The sequence below is a fragment of the Cladophialophora bantiana genome (genome assembly GCF_000835475.1).
Source record: "Cladophialophora bantiana CBS 173.52 unplaced genomic scaffold supercont1.30, whole genome shotgun sequence".
In the NCBI taxonomy this organism is placed as follows: Eukaryota; Fungi; Ascomycota; class Eurotiomycetes; order Chaetothyriales; family Herpotrichiellaceae; genus Cladophialophora; species Cladophialophora bantiana.
In genome coordinates, this window is record NW_015971604.1 from 164,893 (window position 1) to 187,334 (window position 22,442).

General features: G+C 51.4%; 6 protein-coding genes across 6 annotated transcripts; 4 read left to right on the forward strand and 2 right to left on the reverse strand.

The window, feature by feature from the left end:
* Positions 1-240: 240 nt before the first annotated feature.
* Z519_12517 (18S rRNA biogenesis protein RCL1) lies at positions 241-1,464 on the forward strand (the record flags this gene model as incomplete). The annotated part of the gene is made up of 1 exon (XM_016770222.1): positions 241-1,464. The coding sequence occupies one exon, from the start codon at positions 241-243 to the stop codon at positions 1,462-1,464; it is 1,224 nt and encodes a 407-aa protein (XP_016613564.1).
* A 1,572-nt stretch (positions 1,465-3,036) lies between these two features.
* Z519_12518 (uncharacterized protein) lies at positions 3,037-4,653 on the forward strand (the record flags this gene model as incomplete). Its single annotated transcript, XM_016770223.1, has 3 exons — positions 3,037-3,450; positions 3,529-4,081; positions 4,178-4,653. 3 exons carry the CDS (start codon positions 3,037-3,039, stop codon positions 4,651-4,653), a joined length of 1,443 nt encoding a protein of 480 aa, XP_016613565.1.
* A 2,958-nt stretch (positions 4,654-7,611) lies between these two features.
* On the forward strand, positions 7,612-9,649 carry Z519_12519 (uncharacterized protein; the record flags this gene model as incomplete). Its single annotated transcript, XM_016770224.1, has 5 exons — positions 7,612-7,780; positions 7,832-8,330; positions 8,383-8,743; positions 8,797-9,016; positions 9,066-9,649. 5 exons carry the CDS (start codon positions 7,612-7,614, stop codon positions 9,647-9,649), a joined length of 1,833 nt encoding a protein of 610 aa, XP_016613566.1.
* An 885-nt stretch (positions 9,650-10,534) lies between these two features.
* On the reverse strand, positions 10,535-11,997 carry Z519_12520 (uncharacterized protein; the record flags this gene model as incomplete). Its single annotated transcript, XM_016770225.1, has 2 exons — positions 10,535-11,809; positions 11,878-11,997. The coding sequence occupies 2 exons, from the start codon at positions 11,995-11,997 to the stop codon at positions 10,535-10,537; spliced, it is 1,395 nt and encodes a 464-aa protein (XP_016613567.1).
* Positions 11,998-14,672: 2,675 nt separating this feature from the next.
* On the forward strand, positions 14,673-21,395 carry Z519_12521 (uncharacterized protein; the record flags this gene model as incomplete). The annotated part of the gene is made up of 1 exon (XM_016770226.1): positions 14,673-21,395. The coding sequence occupies one exon, from the start codon at positions 14,673-14,675 to the stop codon at positions 21,393-21,395; it is 6,723 nt and encodes a 2,240-aa protein (XP_016613568.1).
* Positions 21,396-21,597: 202 nt separating this feature from the next.
* Z519_12522 (uncharacterized protein) lies at positions 21,598-21,990 on the reverse strand (the record flags this gene model as incomplete). Its single annotated transcript, XM_016770227.1, has 1 exon — positions 21,598-21,990. One exon carries the CDS (start codon positions 21,988-21,990, stop codon positions 21,598-21,600), a length of 393 nt encoding a protein of 130 aa, XP_016613569.1.
* Between the last annotated feature and the right edge of the window lie 452 nt (positions 21,991-22,442).

Consider the following 22,442-nt stretch of genomic DNA (forward strand, 5'->3'; position numbering starts at 1 on the left):
AAGTCAGTCGATGCGTCACCCAGATCACCCGCCACAGAGCTGCACGGAGGCAAAAAGCGGCGTGCGAATTTCAACTGATTCCGATGCGGAGTAAAATTTTGTGTGCGGAGAAGCGAAGCAACATGTTCACCCATGTTCGACTTTTCAGATGCGCAATGTCTGTTCTCAAGCGCAGGCACAAACAGTGGCATTCCCAGAACATGAGCTGATCCCTGATCTACTCTCCCTCTTCATACAACAATGTCGACCTCGCAACCCCCCCTCCGCTTCTCCTCCCACAAGTCCCTCCCTTCCCGTCTAGTCCTGTCTACGCTGCTCGGTCGCCCCATACGCATTGATCAGATCCGCCCCGATTCGCCTACCAACCCTGGCCTTGCGCCGCATGAGATCTCCTTGTTGAGACTTCTCGAAGCGGTCACAAACGGCTCCCACATTGAAATTTCATACACAGGCACCGTGCTGCTGTATAAGCCGGGATTGATCACGGGCTCGGCGCCGGGCAGCGGAGCGGACGGGGTCTCGGGGGTATTGAGACACGAGATCCCTGCCACGAATACACGAGGCTTGGCCTACTTCTTGATACCGATGTGCCTAATTGCGCCGTTCAGCAAGGCCAAATTCAATATCTTATTCACTGGCCCTGGCGTGATTACGAGTTCTACCCCAGAGACATGGGGCGATATGAGTGTGGATTCCGTCAGAACTGCAATTTTGCCCCTCTATGCAAAGTTCGGGATCGAGAGGGACATTGAATTGAGGATTTTAAAGAGATCGAACCCTGGGCTTAGGGGCTTGGGCGGTGCCGGAGAGGTGCAGCTGGTGTTTGGTCACCAGGTGCGGCTACCCAAGACTCTACATATGCTGGATCCGGGGAGGGTGAAGAAGATCAGAGGCGTGGCTTATTCAACCGGCGTGAGTGGACAGAATAATGCAAGAATGATTGATGCAGCGAGAGGCGTGTTGAATAAGTTCTCGGGGGATATTTATATTTTTTCGGACGTTAGCAGTGCCAGTCTGGTACCAGCACCGACCAAGGACAATCCGAATGCAAAAAAGAAGGTTGGGCTCGGTTTTGGATTGTCCCTCGTGGCGGAGACTTCAGCGGGGTGTCTGTTCTCCGCAGATTCAGCGAGTCCACCTGAGGGAGGCAAGCCGCCAGAGGAAATTGGGCAGATGAGTGCATTCCAGCTCCTTGAGAGCATCGAGAGAGGCGGGTGTGTGAGCCTAGAGGCTCTCGAGACGGTTGTTACTTTGATGACCATGGGATCTGAGGATGTCGGCAGAGTTCAGCTAGGGAGAGATGTATTGGCCAACGAACATACCATCCAACTGGGACGAGATCTAAATGCTTTTGGCTCGGCAGGGTGGGGATTTAGAGATGCGGAAGGTAAGAAGAGAGAAGGGCAGCTCTTGGTCAGCATTGTGGGAAGAGGAGTTGGCAACATCGGGCGAAAGATTGGTTGAAGATGATGTTATACTAGCGTCCATGCGCCGTAGCCGTACGATCGAACGGCATCAAATCATCGAACTTTGCGACATCCTGCAGGAACCTCCAGGAAGGCGAGACTCGCGCGGCTTCGCAACCCGAGAAACTACAGCATTGCGGCTCCCCTCATCTTCTGCAGAGACTCGGTACTTCGACCACAGCCGAAAGCGCCAGATATTCTGGCCATCACAATCTGACCGACTTCGAGATGCGCCTTGCTGACTAGATGATGGACGGAAGTGGGGCGACGGATCCGATGGCTCAGAGAGGCACCCAGTCCACATGCTCATTAATAGCAGCACGAGTCAACAATAGCTTGGATAAGTCGACAAGACCTCCGTCAAGCGCGACAAAACAACACATGGAGCACAGTGTACTTCGATTTGCGACGACAAGACAGTCGATATCACTTCTCGGCCAGCTCGCAGCCGCCGGTCTTTGACCTCGCGCCGAGATGATGGCGAGGCTCCGCTCGAGCAGCCAATAAAAGAACAACAATCAGAAGACAGCCGTGACTTGCGCTAGCGGAAGGCCCGGATGTAGGCGACGAGGCTTGTGAACGCTGGCGGGCCTTTTGGCTTTGCATAACGGCATTCAGGCTGTACGCACAACATCCCAGCGAACAGGGAGCACACTGCGAGGCGCCTACGAGGAATGACACTTGTGTGCACTGTAAGAAGAGAAGTAGAGAGCAGTATCGTTAGAATTTTGAAGGGTGCCATGGCCAACATGGCATACAAGTACATAGAGAAGGGCGGAAGACGCGGCAATAACAACAAATTCCCAAATGACGAAATCGCATGATGTTTCACCGCACCACATGTGTGCCTTGAAGTAATACTGTACAAGCATTACTCGGCACATACCTGGTACATTGGGCCACGACAAATGCCTCCTGCCGTTGGACATTTGTGGAGCTGCGGAATTCGGATGCGTGCCTGATTACTTGATCCAGGCAAGCCTTGTTACTGTGACCTTCACATCTCCACCGTCAACCGGCCGTTAGGTGCATCCCAGCTTCTGTTCATTCGCTCGTTCCTATCCTTTTCTCTGGTCCACAACCGAATCTGCTGACCCTATACGCCGGCGGGGAGCCAGTGAGCTCGACTATTCTTCAGCATGACTGTTCACTAAATGGCTGCTTGAAACTCTGATCCCTAGAGCCTCGGTGGTACCCGGAATGGGCCTTACCTTACTCATACGATAGCGATGGGCAATGAGAGCTATTTCCTTTCCCAGAGCGCAAGGCGGTGGCTGACAGGTACCTCCTGCTGCCTTGTTCTCTGGTCTGATACCCGGTCTGTCCGCGCAGTGCCTGTTCTGGCCTATGTCCATACATATTTGCTTTCGTGCCGCCTCACTCCTGGTGGTGTGAGACTTTTCCTGCTTTCTTCCCACATAGCTTGACTGACCCTTTCCCTCTGGATTGGCTCTGTGACCCGAGACGCAGATCAAACTGAATAATACGCAGTCCCTGGGATTGACCAGATCCAGCAATAGAGGAACGGTCGAGGCAGAAACAAGCAGAGTGACAAGGACAGCCCCTCGCAATGGGCGCAGGCGCATACCTCGAACCTCTGGCCGTGATCGTCCTCCTCTTTGGCGGAGCCTGGATCAACCGTGCGCCAGATTCCTTGTCGTCGTCGCGGAGCCCCCTCTCCCTCTCGTTCGAGGAAGATGACACCGGTGTTCTTGACCTTCCCCTCGCCCGCTCTGTCGACTGCGACGACGACGTGGATATTGAAAATCTCCATATCTCACGATCCAAGAGATCTCTAAGCCCATCATTGCTACCAAGTCAAGAGGACAAGTGGCGGGAGAGGGAGCTGAAGATACCTGTGTTGGGATATCGAAGAGTAATTCAGACACCGAATACAGCAGTGTTCAGGCATAGACTGCTGAGCAGAATATTGCACAAATTCCCGTTCTTGGTGGAGGCCTGGTATTGGGCTTTGATATATTGGGTCAGTAGAAAAACCCTAGAGGAGCAGGCTGGGCTCCCGTCGTGGAAACTTCACTTCTGACACATTCGCGGACGATAGGTCTACCAGCTCGGCCGCGCATTTACTGCCGTTACCTTGGTCGAAGGCACGGTCCACGTTGCGCGGCGACATGCATTGCAACTGATTGAACTCGAAAAGCAACTTCATATCTTCTGGGAACTCCCCATCCAGAAGTTCTTCATGTCCTACCCAAGCTTGATGATGGGTATCAACTGGCTGTACAGCTTTATTCACATCCCGGGCACTATCGCTTTCTTGGTGTGGTTGTACTTCTATACAATCACAAGGAATCGCCTTATTCAACGCCGTGCAGCTGTTCAGTCAGGCGAAAAGGGGAACGACGTCGGACCAGCAGGATCACCTTCAGGACCGTGGCTCTACGAGGCGCGCAGACGAACAATGGCGGTTTGCAATCTACTTGCGTTCGTCGTTTTCACGCTCTGGCCGTGCATGCCGCCTCGATTGCTGAGTGACCCAGAGTATGATGGGCCTCAGGCCGAAGTCGCTAAGAGCTTTGGATTTGTTGATACTGTGCATGGCAAAGAAGGCGCAAGTTCGGTGTGGACGCAGAATCGATTTTGCAATCAATACGGTGAGTCAGGTTCCCCCTTTTTGCACTCGAGATCATCCAGAAACACAATGGCCAGCCAGACGAAAGCTTGGATACTAACAGATCCATCCCAAACAGCGGCAATGCCCTCTCTGCACTTTGGCTACTCGCTCCTGATTGGCGTCACCATAATGACCATCCCGCTCGCTCCCCAGCACTCACAACCCTGGAAAGTCATCTATCTTCCCTTCTTCAACAACTCGCACCCTAACCTCTCCCCTCACATCCGGCTCCCCAGCACGCGGCGCATGCTCTGCCTAGCGGTCGGCTTCCTGTACCCTTTCGCCATTCTCACTGCCATTGTCGCGACAGCGAACCATTTCATCCTCGACGCAGTTGCAGGATCAATTGTCTGCTGTCTGGGCTGGAAATTCAATGACGTACTCTTGAATCTGCTTGTGGTTGAGGATTGGTTCCTCTGGTGCTTGAGGATTCACAAGCCTGTTCAAGTGCCGCTGCAATCCGGGAGAGCAGTCAAAGCATCGGGTTTGGGGATTAAAGAGAAGGAGGGCTGGGAGCCGGAGAAGACGCCTGTGGTGGTGAATACTGCTTGATGCCGAGTTCGTTTCGCCCGAAATGGGTCGGATATGTTGCAGCATTGACTGGCCGAAGTGATATGAGACCTACCGAGCCTGCTCTGGATTCCATCCGACATGCCAGTACGATGGATCGGTGGGGATTAATCGGCCAGAACATTGACATCAAGGACTTCTCTCCTGAAGGAAACCCAAAGGCCTGGTGCGCGCTCTTGGAGACGCCAGACAATGCGATGCCTGCCAATCTGCCGGGATGTCGCTGTATTCAGGGACGCGGAGCACAACAAACTGACTAACCCACCTACTCAAGTCGCCGACAGGAGTGAGCTTTTATGACCAGTCGTGGAGCTGGCTTTCGCCTTGCATGACTACGATATACGGATTATTGACCTGTATAGATTAATGATAAACACGAAGAGTGGGTTGGATCGGTATGCCTATAGATACTTTTTGTTCAACCAACGAGCGGAACGATGAGGCGATCTAAGGACGAAGGGCAACAACTGGTCCCCGCTCCCCGTTCTGGATCTACATACTACATTTGAAGAATTGAAGCAGCGCGTTGATGATGGATGGATGGATTGATCAGGCACGAAGCGAAATGGGGCGAGATTTCCGACGGGGCCTTCTTCATCAGATGTCGGAAGACAGAGATGGAGGTATGGATTGTCAAGGCCTCTCGTTATCTACCGTGAGTACACACGTACCACCTATATCTCCTAATTAGATATGAGAGGGCACGAGCATCAAGGGAAGAAAGAGATATACGGAGTATATACCTTGGTAATGTTTAACAACAGTCCATGACCACATTTGTGTCCTTCGATAATAAATCCCAACCCGGCTCCAAGAGGATATATCTGATAGTCTACTAACTGTTCCTGGTTTCTTTATCCCGTATGTGCACGCCTTATTTTGGTCTACTTCCTTAGTGAGTGATACTGACACCGGCTCCTAGAGAAACCTTGGCTCAATCGGCGGAAGAGTAAGAAGCACAGTGGACTTTGAAGAACGACATTCAGGAATTGGAGCAGTCGGAGCTACTGACGGAGATCTTGTAGCAAAGGACGGAGAACAACCAGGCAATCGAGGTTGCCTATCAGACAAGTCAATTCATCCTCTGTGATTGTCCTAGCCAATGTGGAGGGTGAACTGGAGCTTGAAGAGGCTGACTGATCAGATGGCTTGTTCTAGCCGCAACGATATATATGAGCAGATATCGTGTCTACAGGACGGACAAAGCGGTCTGGTTCCATTTCAAGGGCGATTGTCTCGTGCAAAGCCGAAGCATTTGGGAGAGCCTCAAAAGCGAGACTCAACTTAGCCGCTTTGGCAGGAAGAACCACACCAACTCAGCGGATATTTTGGAGGATTTTTGCAGCAGTCACTCACCGGTGTGGAGCATTTAGATGTTCATGAGAGAACGATTGCACCTCTGATCTGCTTGTTCGACTCCTGAATTCTGGCATGAGTTGAGTGATGCTCACTTCAGGACAGACAACAGGATCTGCAAGGAAAAGGCAGATAAACAGATGGATAGTCTTTCAGGCTCTCATCAGTGCTTCACTCTTGCGATCAGTTGACTCACAGGAGCGAGAGCATGAGGAGAGGAAAAGAGTTGAAATGCATGGAAATGAGACGCGAAAAACCAGTTCTTTGAACATGCCAAGCCCGGCGTTCTGTTTCGGGCAGTGAGGTAGCAAGTCACATGCTCCACCGTACACTTTGCAATCGGTTTCGTGCCTCGCCGGAGCAGCCATCGGCCACTGGTGCCGCGTTTCTGGCCGACATTGCAGTCCGTCCTCGGTGCCTCAACTCTGGAAGCTGCCCAATGAACCATATATCACCGTTCCTGGAACTGAAAGAGTCAATAAGGAATCAAGATACATCCACACAATGACCTGGTGAACAAGGGGCGGCCGTGAGAGTGACCAAGGGATACCTTCCCCTTTCGCGCTGGGCTGATATCGATCTCTAATCTCAAGCTTCGGCTCAAGTCACCCGCGGGTCAGGTCCTTTATCCCCCAGCTTGCCCCAGCCATTTTTCTTTTGCCTCGACGAAGTGGACGAACAGGGGCACCTGATTGCCATTTTCTGGTTCTGGTTTTGATTCAAGTCGCGGCAACAACAACACCAGTACTGGCCCAAGGACGGAGTACGTCGCACTTCTGACATCAATCATCGTTGTGGAGGTGGTCCTAATCAGTCTGTCTCTTTCTCCGCCGCATTCCATTGGTGCTTGACCTCCCAATATCAGCAACTAAAACTGCAGATCCTGCTTGCGAAGGATCCAGGTGAGTGTCATTTTCTATGTCTCGAGAACACAAAGAGGAAGAAGATAGATGGGGTGGCTTGTCCGGCGGCCTGAGGACGCTGCATGACGCTGCAAGACAGTGCAAAGAGACTGGCGATTGCCGGCCGAGTTCATTTTCGCAAGGGCAACGAGCGCAGCTGGCGGAAGCTCCCCCCAAAGAGCCTTGGCAACAAGCAGTGCGGTGATTGGCTGTCAGGCAGTCGCAGTGGCTTTTCTCTCTTCATGCTTTAGGGCATCTCAATTCCCTCTCCATCATTGTCGCAGTCGCAGTCCTCACTTCCCATCCCATCGCGACCACTTGCATTCTACCATCCCACCCTTTGTCGCATCGATATCATCGTCATCATCATCAATCCGCAACCCATTCAGAGTCGCTTGGTCTGTGGTTCTCCCCCTTGTTTGCTGTTGCCGGGTGGCCGGTCTTGTTCAATACGGGTTTTGCATGAGCTGCTTCTGTTGTCGCGTCCCTCGCACCAACTGCGCACCACCGATCTGCGCCGTTGATTCCACAAGGCATACCGATCCGGCGCTGGCCAGCGTCTTTCCATGTATATCATTACTGATATCTCTGTCGGACAGACTCATCAACTCTCTCTCCTGTGCGCGCCGTCAACGCGTCAATCTCTCCATCAACCCTCCTCCTTCACCCGCCTCGTTCCAGCATGGCGTCTGAGGAGTCGGCTCCCGTGACAGAGGCCCCCGTCAAGGTGCCACAACCCGCCGACGGAGCTCCTCCGTCATCAGCTGAACCTGCCTCCGAGACTGTTGCGGAGATGTCGGGGGCTCTTCCGGCCGAGCAACCTGCTGAGACTGAACCAGCTCAAAGCACAGGTACCCTTGATGCATTCATAGTTCGGAAAACATGCTAATCTTGACTCATAGATGCTGTTACCGCAAATGGCCCGGTCGAGCCCGCATCAGAACCTCCAAAAGAGCCCCAAGAACCCCAAGAACCCTCGGCTGACTCTGAGCCCACGGCCCCGGCTGCTGAGGACACCGAGGTGAAAGACGCGGGTGAGGCAGAGACTGCTCAGCCGGAGATCAACGGCGCAGCCTCTGCCGAAAAGAAGTCATCCTCTTCGAGGAGGAAGTCGTCAACCGCCCTGGAAAACAAAGGCAAGAAGCTCAACAAGAAGAAGTCCATGTCCAAAATCACTCATCTCGATGCCGAACCGGGCGATTACTATCTCGCCAGGCTCAAAGGCTATCCACCCTGGCCATCAATCATTGCAGATGAAGACATGCTTCCTGATGTTATGATCAACAACAGGCCCGTCACCACCAAAAAGGCCGACGGCACCTACAACGAAGCTTACGCAGACGGCGGTAAGAAAATGCACGAACGAACGTTCCCTATCATGTTCCTGGGCACAAATGAATTGTAAGTCCCAGCCACCTGTCCCTTAGTCGCGTTTTCAGCTGATAGCCAAAAGCGTGTGGATCCACAACACCGACCTGACTCCGTTGACACCTGAAGAGTGCAATGATGTTCCAGAAAAAGGCAAAGGCAAGGCCCTCCTCGGCGCATACAAAGTCGCTGCCGAAGGCCACGACCTACAATACTTCAAGAACATGCTTGACGAACACGCAGCGGCTTTGCAAGCCGAGATCGACGCGAAAGAGGCCCGAGAAGCTGAAAAGGTTGCCAAAGCTGAGAAGAAGAAACGTAAGAGCGAAGCCAAAGCCGAACCGGAGGACGTTGAGATGGAAGAGGCTGAGGCCGATGCTGAGCCCAAGAAATCTTCCAAGAAGCGTAAGAAGGAGGCCGACGAAGAAGAAGATGAAGATCAGAAGGTGAGTAGCAGGAGTCCTGAAAAACCCCTGCGGTGGGTTCTAACTCGGTGTAGCCTGCAAAAACCCCCAAGACCACCAAGATCAAATTGACCACCAACAAGACACCCAAGACTGAGGAGAAGAAGCCCAAGGAGAAGGCAACTAAGGCTCGATCGGAGAAGAGAAAGTCCCGCGCCGCCCAGGAAGATGAGGAAATGGTAGACGCAGTCGAGCCGGAGCCAGAAGAGAAGCCGCTTGACCCAGTCGAGGCACGCAAGTCTCGTGAGAAAGAAGGTGGGAATTCAGCTCCTCAGACCTTCCGATATCAGCTAACCTAGTCCAGTCCTCTTTCTCCGCCACAAGCTACAAAAGGGGTTCTTGTCCAGAGATCAAGCTCCTCAGGAAGATGAGATGCCGCAGATGGCTACATACATTAAAAAGCTCGAAGGCTATGCGGATCTGGAAGTTAGCATCATTCGAACCACCAAGATCAACAAGGTCTTGAAAGCCTTGATCAAGCTCAACACCATTCCCAGAGACGAAGAATTTCAGTTCCGAAAGCGCTCCGTTGAGCTTTTGAGCCAGTGGAACAAGATTCTCGGAGCGGAACCGGCTGATGACACTGCTGGTGACAAAGACACTGCCACAAACGGAGTTCATGATGAGAAATCCGAAGAAGCCCCCGAAGAAGAGAAGAAGGAAGAGGCTTCTGCCCCTCCTGAAAAGCCTGCGCTGGCTACTGAGGCTGCTGAGAAGTCGACGGCAGAGCCCGAGGCAGAGAAACCTGAAGAGAACGCTGAACCCGAAAAGGCTGTGGTGGAAGAGCCAGCGAAGCCTGAAGCGGCGGCGCCTGAAACCACGGAGAAAGCACCAGAATCAGCAGCGGCTGCTACGGAGGCTGCAGACGTGGTCAAGACCACCGAATAAACACGAGACCAAGTAATGCAACGGTCTTGGAGGATGAGGGATCATTGACGCGTCATCTGCGATGATTTTAGGCGTCCATGGGAGTCTGGTAGGGATTGTCTGTCGTCACTCCCGATGCATCCTCGCGGGTCAGATACTGAGAAATGCTCAGTGTGTGTGGAGGACCTAGAGATGTCCTCAACATTCGTACGAGACAGGGCGAGCTGGGTCGGCAATGATCGAAATGGAATCTTCACGCACATTCTCACGCTTCATGTCCCCGAAGGTCTTTGGGAGGAGACGAATTGGCGCTCAGCAACACGGTCGTGGCTCTTCGCCTCGTTGACTTCTTCATTCTTCTTGTATTCAGTCAGATTATTTAGGAAAGAAGGGCAGCGCGCTGAGAGGTACCACCAATGTAGCTAGGGCACGAGAAGAAAATGCGATATATTACAATGAATTCATGTCGACGATACAAAAGAGCAGCAATTCTGCTACAAGTTACGGAGTACTATGGTTCTTTCTATCGTGACGGGTCGGGCCATGAGGTACAGAGTGTAAGGTCACTTGATCTCTAATATCCTCAGAGGCTCAAGCTGAAGCTGATAATACATACATCTATATATGGTTATGACATCAGATATCTAGAACTCATGAATGGTCCGGAATCCCCATCTCTCAAAAATCAGTCAAGGCCGAACTCGAGAAGTCCAGAAGATACAACGCAGTTAAATCGCATTCCTCCCGCAGACAACACAGACAGACAACCGATATACAGACACACTTCTCAGTTCCAGGACTGGGTAAGAACTTTTGAATATGTAGAAGTGAAAGAAGTATTGTGCATCAATCAAGCACATGGGAGCGCGTGGAAAAGGAGCTAAATAGTATGTATCAACAAATTCCTCACAAATCGCCATCGCCCTCCGAGCCTCCCGTTTCATCATCTTCAGGCAACTCGCTGAGACACGTATCAATCAAGGTCATCAATTCGTCCACGTCCGGCCGCTCCGCCGGTTCAACTTGCAGACACCTCCTGACGACTTCCCTAGCGGCTGGGTGCGGGTATATTTTCCCACCAGAAGCTGCCGTGGTCGCATTGGGGGATTTATTTGTGTCTCCATTCGCCGCCGTGGCACCCTCCTGCGACATCGCTGTATTTGAACGCGAAGGCGTTGATCCGACTTTGTTCTTGCCCTTTGAGACGTTTCCCTCATCAGGCCATCTCCAGTCTCCACCCAACACGCAAATGCTGAGACTACCACCAGTCTCGTCGCTTCTGGCTTCAAAAGGCGATTTCCCAACGAGACAAGCATACATCGTGCACCCGAGACTCCAGATGTCGACTTTCGTGTCGATGACAGAGCCGGTTTTTACGTCGAAGAGCTCGGGGGCGCGGTAAGGCATGGTACTGTGTTCGGCCGCCGTGTCTTGCACGGCGATGGCGAGGGAGCGGGAAGTTATAGGTGTTGGACTTGGTGCAAGGGATCCCAGATCCATCAGGATCGGGGTACGGCCGTCATCATCGATCATGATGTTACCGGGTTTGATGTCTCGGTGTGCATAGGCCCGCGTGTCGCCGGGATGCTTGCCTTCTTGTGCGCGGGTGACTTCATCGGAGGGCATGAGCGGTTCTTCCTGCTCTTCCGCCAAATCTTCTTGGTTTTCCTGTGACGCCGTTGTTGTTCTTTTGGTAGCGCGAGCTTTCCGTTTTGCGGCGTCGGCATCTTCACTTGCGGCTTCGTCGCGGATGGATTGTGCGGCGGACCGTGATGGCATATTCCGCACGCGGTATTGGTGCATGGCTTTCAGTGCTTTGCAGACTCCGAGCATCAATTGCATGAGCCGTCTCTCACCGAAGCGGGTGTGGTTTACTAAGTTCGCGTTGATCATATCTTGCAGATTACCCCTCCGGTAATAGGGTAAGAGGATGTAGACGGTTTTACTAGCCCCGTTCGCCGTATCTGTCCCAATCCCAGAGACTTTCGTGGTCGAATCTGTTTGCACGGCGTGGTCGACAGCGTGGATTATGTTAGGGTGCGGCGCGAACAGAGTATATGCTTCGACTTCCTTCAGGGCTTGGGACACCGATTCTTGGCCGAAGGGACAGCGGATCTTCTTGAGTGCATACAGAGCGGAATCGGAGGTGTCTTGAACGAGGTAGACATATGAGAAGCCGCCCTATACAGAGAAAAGATGGTGTCAGGACTGTGGGAGCCTGGTACATCCACGTTCTTCAGGAATCTTACCTCGCCTAGCAGTCGAAGCATGCGGAAGCTTCTGTTGTTGATCTTTAACTGCGGAGTACTCGGAAAACAGCATATACAGCTGGATAAAGAATAGAATATATCTAGGATTGTGTTCGCCATCGCGGGCGGTTGAGGAGCGAAACGGGCGTAAGCCGTCCGTCAGTCAGGAGGAGGTAGGAGTAAGACAGATTCGAAGGACAGCGATGATAAAATGTCGAGGAGGGCCACGCTTCTTGGACAGGGAGTCGGCCAGATGATTAGGAAGGTAGGCTGAAAAAGGCTCTGGTATGCATACGTTCTTCGGCGTGTCGCATTTCACTTAAAAAAGTACGGGGATATAGGTAGTTGAGAGTGTATACATTGGAGGCTGCATTCGTGGTGGTATGATCCGCGCGGCTGCAAGACATGATCCACAGTAGAATTGGCTCACTGTTCTCTTGGGTGAATCGTAGCAACACACAGCGAGGCGGCGAGGATTTCCAGCCCTGCTGCTCCCTGTTGGCCTTGCTGCCCCATTTGAATCGTTCTTGCTCTTGTTTTCGGCGTCCGACCGTGAGACGACACTTTAGTTTGAGGGCCTTACCCAGTTAGAGACACATAGCACTCTGCTAGTCTATCATAAATATAACCTGCAACCCATACACATCAAAGCTCACTGCTGGACACCGCAATTGGGATTTCTGGACATCCTAGTCATACATTCACGGCTGTCCACGAGTAATATGCCCTGAGTTAAAGGAAAAGAACAGCGAGAGAAGTGGGTATGATCGCGCGGGCCAGGTCCCGTTGTAGGATCGGAGCACGAGTAATCCACCAATTTGAGGCACACCCGATGCTTTACCTGGAGGTTCGGGGTACACATCCCTGTTGAAGATTAACAACTGGCGATTGAAATCTTTTGGGTAGCAATATACATGTCCCGAGACAAAGTGGCAATGTATCTCGTATCTTCTGCCATGTTCTTGGAGTTACCTGCCTACCTGGAAAATGAACACGGTTAAAATTGGACAAGAATTTCCCGGGGTACGATTCAGCCTCACTGGCTAGTGCCGGTTGACCGCCGTAAGAAACAGCTATGTACTAACATGTCAAAGCCATCCCCAAAATGAAGGCACGAATGAGAGACGCCCCTCGCTTTCTTAATGGAAACTAGTACCTGTATTGAGGGTGGCCTGGAATCTCCAAAGCTGGTAGTTGATTTTGGACCTGGAACTACGATGTCAACAAGGCTCAGTCGACTCTGGCTCCAGCCCTGGGTAGCTGAAGTACACGCAGATGAGATCAAACGACAGACGCCACGTTCGAAGAAACCATTTGATATCGGAAGATGGACATGTAAACAAGAATAAAAAGCATTTTAGCCAGCCGGAAGGGCTGAAAGGAGGTTATAACAGATGCAAGGTACTAGTATCGCACGCAAAGGGTGGCTCACACAACTTCGCTTAGCTTGCATCTCCATTAGCATCGTATGTTGGCTTACCCAACTCAAAGTTCAAAAGCGAATCCGACAATAGCGCCAATACGTGGTGGCAGAGTCGTTGTTCTGACCATTTCAGCTTGTTCTCAAGAAACAAGACTGCCCAAGGCCCGCAATACTGGAAAGATTTCATATAGCTCGCCCTATTTCCACCCGTCTTTCACATTCCTGCCAGCGCTCTTAGATGAGCACAAGCGCCGAAAAGCTTCTCGACGAATGACCACCCTGTTCCGCAAGAAATGCAGCTCACACAAGGACCCATAGTACCACTGCTCCTGCCGACCACGAAGTTCTCCCGCCGCCACGATGCGCATATTCTCGGCAGCGTTCGCTGCCCACCATCTCCATTGCGGTTTGGATTGCGGCTTTGGTATACGCCAAAGTATAGAGCAATCCCGACTCTTCATCATAAGATCTGTAGTCGTAGTCTTGCGGTCATAAAATGACGACTTGAATTATGGAAACAGCAGTATTTGGATTTGGATGGCTCTGCAGATACATGGCAAGAACCCAGGTCTCCGCAGAATAATACTTAAACTGATGATCTTCAAGGACTTCGTATTCTGCGGAGGTGTCTTTGCGCGTTGCAGCTCGTTAACCTGGTACTATTCTAGGTCGTTCGGAACTGGGAAAGAGCTTAGAAAAACTAGAAAAGCGTAATGCATACGCCAGAAAGTACATTTAGGGGAGTCAGGGCACGGCTGATCAAGATCGAGAACTGTGAATGAGACTATCGGAATCTTCAAATGTTGTGGAGACGCTTTTGCAGCCTTTTTGAGATCGAAACCTAAATGTTGAACTCGGCAAGAAATCCTGAGAGCATTAACCGGAAGGCCTAGACAGGGTTCATGGTCAGTGGGTTTGGGCCTAGGTGATGCCTAAGTTGTTGGTAGCGACGGTCTGTTGTGCCCAAGAGAAGCGAGAGGAATGTGTTCAGCGACTGATAGGGAGGACAACTCAGCCAGCTTCAGGGGTTCAAGGGGTTGTAGCCTTTCGGAGCTGTTTTTGAGATGGAAGTGATATGGAAGGTTTGCCGAGAGAAGTGCCAAGATTGGAGACCAGGTGAGAGGCAAGGAAACTTTTTTGAGTTACAGTCGCCATCATATACCAGACCTATTTGCCGCCAGGCTGCGTTTTCTAAATGACAGTGGAACAGTGCAGAACTGCTTGATTCTGCTTATGGCCACCGAGATATTCGCTTTTCTCCAGTAAAAACTTGGACGAATTCGTCCTCATACCTGTCCAGCATCTGATCCTGCTTCGCATCCGTCGCAACCCCTCAATCGATCCATAAGGTTGTGATCCTCCTGCCGTCAAAATGGCAGACCCCAACAATGTGTCGCAATACAAATACTCGGCGATGTCGAACCTGGTTCTTCAGGTGGACCGTCGATTCATTTCCCGCCGTACAGATGAGAATACCGGCGACCCTGAGTCTCTGGCTGGAAGACTAAATATCCGTGATATGGGATCGCGGGTCGCTCGAGATCGAGTGCCAAAGCAAAAAAAGATTGCGCCAGGCTTACAAGGTGTCGAAAGAGGCTCCATACTTGAGGGAGAAGATGTCTTAGAACGGGAACAGCGGAAACGAAAGAGGGGTGAGCCTGCCCAACCTCGAGGTGCCGGCGTCCTCTCCGCTGGCGATGCACTGATAGAAGGGCTCAAGTATCGTCCTAGGACTCCCGCCACTCGGGCGACTTACGATCTGCTACTCACCGTGACCGCAAACGCTCTTGGAGATGTCTCGCAGGAAATCGTTCGAAGCGCTGCCGATGCCATCCTCGAATATCTGAAAGATGAAAACATGAAAGACCTTGACAAAAAGAAAGAGATCGATGAGATCGTGGGAATTACAATGACCCCGAAGCAGTTCAACGAACTGGTCAATCTGGGCAAAAAGATCACAGATTATGATGCGCAAGACGACGACGATAACATGGCAGACGGCGCGGGCGCAGATGAGGCCGAGCTTGATGAACGCCAGGGCGTCGCAGTGGTCTTTGATGAAGATGAAGACGTAGACGAAGATGGCATCGGGCGGACATACGAAGTTCGAGACGAGGATGAAGGGGACACTGACGAAGAGGAGGACATTCAGGACCAACCAGGTCTTGAAGAGTCTGCATCAGCTGGTGGTGCAGCCACTGCCGATGTCGACGTAGATGAAGACGAAGACGCCCCGATGGTCATAGTCAGCGGTCTGGGCGAATCGAGTCGCAGAAAGCGAGACGATACCGACTCTATTCCCATCGACGAAATTGATGCTTATTGGCTCCAACGGCAAATTGGTTCCGTGTATTCTGATGCCGTTATTCAGCAGCAAAAGACGCAAGATGCACTTCAAATCCTCTCCGGCAAGTCTCTCCAAGGCGAAGAAATATCCCTTCGCGATATCGAAAATGACCTCATGGATTTGTTTGACTACGAACATCCCGATATGGTCGGGAGGCTGGTTTCCAACAGAGACAAGATCGTTTGGGTGACTAGGTGGCGTAGAGCTTCAGAGGACGAGGACGCTCGACATCTTGTGGAGAGCGGAATGGTTGAGGCCGGCCACCGGGCCATTCTGGACGAACTGCTTGGCAAGTCGGGCCGGCCTGGGGAAACGCCACGACCGGCCAAGAAGATGAAACTGGACCTGATGGACATCGATATCCCCAAAGCACAAGAAGAGCAGGGAAAGAAATACGACGGTGTTCTTTCTGGAGGCTTGCTGCCACAGCGGGTTATCAACCTCGACAACCTTGTCTTTGAACAGGGAAATCATCTGATGACCAATCCAAAGGTTATTCTGCCGCAGGGCTCCACGAAGCGAACATTCAAGGGCTACGAGGAAATTCATGTTCCGCCACCCAAACCCAAGCGAGATCCTGGCGAGAAGAACATTCCCACTACTGAACTTCCTGATTGGGCAAGGCAAGGTTTTGGGTCTGCGAAGGAGCTAAACCGGATTCAGTCGAAATGCTTCCCCTCTGCTTTCCACGACGATGGTAATATGCTAATTTGCGCTCCAACTGGATCTGGCAAGACAAATGTCGCGATGCTTACGATGTTGCGTGAAATCGGGAAACATAGAAATCCAGAAACTGGCGAAATCATGCTGGACGACTTTAAGATTATCTACATTGCACCTTTGAAGGCTTTAGTGCAGGAACAAGTGGGCAATTTTGGCAAGCGACTCGAAGTATACGGGATTAGGGTCTCCGAGCTCACGGGAGATCGTCAGCTCACCAAGCAACAGATTGCGGACACTCAGGTCATTGTAACGACTCCGGAAAAATGGGACGTCATAACACGAAAAGCAACTGATCAAAGCTACACCAGACTGGTACGACTTATCGTGATTGATGAAATCCATCTGCTGCACGACGACCGTGGACCCGTGATCGAAAGTATTGTCAGCCGGACTATACGAAAGATCGAACAGACTGGCGAGCCTGTGCGGATTGTAGGCTTGAGTGCAACACTTCCCAACTACCGAGACGTCGCCACTTTTCTGCGGGTAGACCCCCAGAAGGGTCTATTCCACTTCGATGGATCCTTTAGACCCTGCCCTCTTCGGCAGGAATTCATTGGCGTGACCGACAAGAAAGCTATCAAGCAACTAAAGACGATGAACGATATCTGCTATGCAAAAGCCATCGAACACGCAGGAACAAATCAGCAGCAAATGTTAATATTTGTCCATTCTCGAAAAGAAACGGCCAAAACTGCCAAATATATCCGTGACAAGGCCATTGAGCTAGAAACGATTGGCCAAATTATGCGGACTGACGCGGCAAGCAGGTCGGTCTTGCAAGAAGAAGCTGATGCGGTCAATGACGCCAACCTGAAAGACTTGCTGCCTTATGGATTTGGAATCCACCATGCCGGAATGGGCGTTGCCGATCGGACATCAGTGCAAGACCTATTCGCCGATGGCTATCTTAGAGTCCTCGTCTGCACTGCGACCCTTGCTTGGGGTGTCAACTTGCCCGCTCATACGGTCGTGATCAAAGGTACCCAAGTTTATTCCCCCGAAAAAGGAAGCTGGGTCGAATTGAGCCCACAAGATGTACTTCAGATGCTCGGTCGAGCGGGTCGTCCACAGTTTGACTCATATGGTGAAGGTATCATCATCACTTCCCAAGCAGAGATTCAGTACTACCTTTCGTTGATGAACCAGCAATTACCCATTGAAAGTCAGTTGATGGGCAAACTTGCCGACAACCTCAATGCTGAAATTGTCCTCGGGAATGTCCGCACCCGCGACGAGGGTGTTGAGTGGCTTGGTTATACTTATCTATTCGTTCGAATGATACGCTCACCAGGTCTCTACAGCGTGGGTGCAGACTATAGCGATGATGAAGCGTTGGAGCAGAAGCGAGTTGATCTCGTCCATTCCGCCGCTATCGTTCTCGAAAAAGCCGGACTTGTCAAATACGAGAGGAAGACTGGAAAGTTGCAAGCTACAGATCTTGGCCGTATTGCTTCACATTACTACATAACACATAATTCGATGCTAACCTACAATCATCACCTGCAACCGTCGATCGGCACAATTGAACTCTTCCGAATCTTTGCTCTCAGCGATGAGTTCAAGTACATTCCCGTTCGACAGGACGAGAAGCTCGAGTTGGCGAAGTTACTCGGCAGAGTGCCGATTCCTGTCAAGGAAGGCATGGATGAGCCCCAAGCCAAAATCAATGTGCTTCTGCAAGCATTTATTTCTCGACTCAAGTTGGAGGGCCTGGCTTTGATGGCTGATCTTGTTTATGTCACACAGTCCGCAGGACGAATCCTCAGGGCGATGTTCGAAATATGCTTGAAAAAGGGCTGGGCCGGGGTGGCAAAGACTGCCTTGGACCTCTGTAAAATGGCCGAAAAGCGAATGTGGCCTACAATGACTCCATTGAGGCAGTTTGCAATGTGTCCGAGAGAATACATTCAGAAAGCTGAGCGAATGGAAGTGCCCTGGTCCAGCTACTTTGACCTTGATCCACCTCGAATGGGAGAGCTGCTTGGTCTTCCCAAAGCTGGCCGAGTTGTGTGCGACCTTGTTTCCAAGTTTCCACGATTAGAGGTCCAAGCACAAGTCCAGCCGATCACCAGATCATTACTTCGCGTTGAGTTAACGATCACCCCCAACTTTGCGTGGGATGAAGTGCTGCACGGCACCGCTGAGTCATTCTGGATCATTGTCGAAGATTGTGATGGAGAGGAAATTTTGTTCCACGACCTATTCATATTGCGTCGAGAGTACGCAGAGGGCGACATGTCAGAACACTTGGTTGACTTCACTGTTCCCATCGGCGAGCCAATTCCACCCAACTATTTCATTTCGCTGATATCGGATCGATGGATGCACTCTGAGACCAGAGTTCCGGTTTCGTTCCAAAAGTTGATCCTGCCTGAAAGATTCCCTCCTCATACTCCACTTCTAGACCTGCAACCTGTGCCCGTCCAGGCTTTAAAGGTCACAGGTTACGTTGCCCTCTACCCCAAGTGGGACACATTCAACAAGATTCAGACTCAAGTTTTTAAGTCTCTCTACGACAGCAATGACAGTGTCTTCGTAGGGGCACCAACGGGGAGCGGAAAGACAGTATGCGCGGAATTTGCTCTTCTTCGACATTGGAAGAACCAGGACGCCGGTAAAGCAGTCTATGTTGCTCCCTTCCAAGAATTGGTCGACGGCCGCTACTCTGACTGGAGCGAACGATTGAGCCCAGTCGGTGGTGGAAAAGTCATCTCAACATTAACTGGCGAAATCACAGCTGATCTACGAATCTTGGACAGATCAGACCTCGTATTGGCAACTCCCGCTCAATGGGACGTGCTTTCGAGACAGTGGCAGCGCCGAAAGAACGTGCAGAACGTCGAGTTGTTCATTGCTGACGAACTTCATATGATTGGTGGCGAGGACGGCGCTGTCTATGAAGTTGTTGTTTCCAGAATGCAATACATCCACATTCAACTGGAAAACAGCATGCGGATCGTTGGGTTGAGCGTACCGCTTTCTAATGCCCGAGACGTGGGTGAATGGCTCGGTGCCAACAAACACACAATTTATAACTTCAGCCCTATGACAAGACCGGTTGGATTGCAATTGCATATCCAGTCTTTCAGCATCCCTCATTTTCCGTCTTTGATGATGGCGATGGCCCGTCCAGCATACCAATCTATCGTGCAGCTGTCGCCAGACAAGCCAGCGATCATCTTCGTTCCAGGCAGGAAGCAGGTTCGGGCTACAGCTCTTGATATCCTTTCAGCGTGCATAATGGATGATAATGATGAAAGATTCTTGCACACCGACGTTAATGAGCTTGCGCCATTCCTGGAGCGTATCAACGAACGAGCGTTGGCGGAGTCTCTTACACATGGCATTGGCTACTATCATGAGGCGCTATCGACTAGCGACAAGAGGATCGTCTCCCATCTGTTCAAGATTGGTGCTATCCAACTCATGCTTGCTTCTCGCGATGTATGTTGGGAGATCCCCTTCACAGCGCATCTCGTCATAATTATGGGCACACAGTACTTTGTGGGTCGCGAACACCGCTACGTCGATTATCAGATCAGCGAGATCCTACAAATGTTTGGTCGAGCGTGTCGGCCTGGTGAAGATGACATCGGAAAGGGCGTGCTCATGGTCTCTGCAGTGAAGCGCGAATACTACAAGAAATTCCTCAACGAAGCGTTGCCCATAGAAAGCCACCTACAACTCTGGCTTCATGACACATTCGTTACCGAGATCAGCACCAAGACGATCACATCCACACAAGATGCAGTCGACTGGACCACATATACATACTTCTACCGCCGCCTTCTGGCTAACCCGAGCTACTATGGACTCAACGACACATCCCATGATGGCCTTAGCACACACCTCTCGGAACTAATTGAGACCACGCTGAAGGAACTCTCTGACGCCAAAATCATCGACTTGGACGAAGAAGATGATTCTGTCTCTCCCCTCAACCCGGCCATGATTGCGGCGTACTATAATATCTCCTTCATCACGATGCAGACCTTCCTCCTCTCTCTCACAGCCCGCACAAAACTCAAAGGACTCCTTGAAATTGTCACGTCCGCCACGGAGTTTGAATCAATACAACTCCGTCGTCATGAAGATCACATCCTCCGCCGCATCTACGATCGCGTGCCGGTGAAAATGTCTGAGCCGATATACGATTCACCCCACTTCAAGGCCATGGTGTTACTACAAGCACATTTTTCAAGATTGCAATTGCCCATCGACCTTGCGAAAGATCAAGAAATCATAGTTTCAAAAACGCTCGCGTTACTCTCCGCTTGTGTCGATGTGTTGAGTTCGGAAGGACACCTGAACGCCATGAATGCAATGGAAATGTCACAGATGGTTGTGCAGGCCATGTGGGACCGCGATTCTCCATTGCTGCAGATCCCACATTTTGACTCTCAAATCGTAGATATTCTTGCGAAGCAGGGGATAAAGGACATCGATGATTTCATGACGGCAATGGACCCTTCGGAGAATCCCAATCAAGCGAAGCTGGTGCAGATGATGGGATTGAGCAATCGCCAACTTGTGGAGGCGGCGAACTTCACGAATAACAAGTATCCCAGTCTCGAACTAGAGTTTGATGTCGAGGACAAGGAGGATGTTACGGCGGGCCACCCAGCCTACCTAGCGGTTCGCATTTCGAGGGAAGTGGAGGAAGAAGACGAAGAGGAAGAAGAGCAAGGCAAAGGCGGTGCTGAACAGGAGGTTGATATCACAGTCCACGCCCCGTTCTATCCCCTCCGCAAGCTCGAAAACTGGTGGCTCATCGTGGCCGAGGAGAAAACAAGGTCCTTACTGGCCATCAAACGCGTGACGATCGCAAAAAAACAGTTTGGAACAAAGTTGGAGTATGTCGTCCCCACGGCCGGCAAGAAGGACTTGACGTTGTTCCTCATGTGCGACTCGTACATCGGCGTCGATCAGAGCATGACGTTCAGTGTGGATGTAAAGGAAGGCGAGGAGGACGAGGAGGAGGAAGGAGATGAAGACGAGGTGATGCAAGATGGCGGAGAGTAGAAAGCACGTACTGACGAGGCTACGAAGGATCTCTAGATCGCGAGAAGGGAAAAGGAAGGCGAGGGATAATATTACGAGGAATCGACGCCATCCCTACTTTGTGAAGGCCGTTTGGGATCGCCGCTGTTGCGCCAAAATGAGCCCTTGAATACTTTCCATAAGACAGCAGAACATAGGAAAAAGGCGAAACGTGATTGTAACTTTAGTCTGATTCTTTCCATGTGAACATGGAGTATCTTCTCAGTGGCTGGATAATACATAGAGCCTCTGCCCCCGACCTGAGAAGATCTTCGAAAGGGCCACCTTTGGAGGACTCGGGCCAGAGGATAGCAGCAAGAGCCCCATACTCGGTCTTGCGCTTAGCTGCCTCTAGCAGACCTCGAATAGTTTTCTTCCCCAGCCCGAGTCGTCGGTAGAGCTTTTCGACGATGACATCTTGAATGAGCAGAACGTCACCATAACCGAGCCTGGTTTCCCATGTACACAAGCCTTTTCTGGTGACATGGTCCTTGTGGCCGTCTTTCGGCCTCAGCATACAAGATCGGTCAAATAGATCGAACGCCAACATTGTCGGATCCTCAAATGGCTTAGACATCTGCTCGTAGAACGATCCACAAATCTTCTTGCGCCTGATCAACTTTGCCCACGGAATCCGACGCGGTCTCTGCATCTATCTGAAGGAGAGCCTCCTGTGGTCACCACTACTTCCATCGGCTCTAGCCGAGGGAGGTGGGAGATTTAGTCATACTGAGCCACTTTGCTGTCGAGATATTCAACGTTCAAAGCTTCGCCATCGTCAACACCATCACCATCACTTTGTGCAGGTTGAACAGTATCTCTGCATTTGGCTAGAATCACTGGGTAGTCATCGATGTCGCTGGAATCATCGTTTTCCCGGGGATTAGGATAATCATGTTGAGGTATACGAGCAGAGCTTTCCCACCTGTTGCGCTGAGCCGGGGACTTCGGGTCATTGTGCTTTGGCCTTTTCCCTGGAGCAGATCCTTATCTTCGGATGAAACTCTGCTAAGGGAGATGACGGTGGAC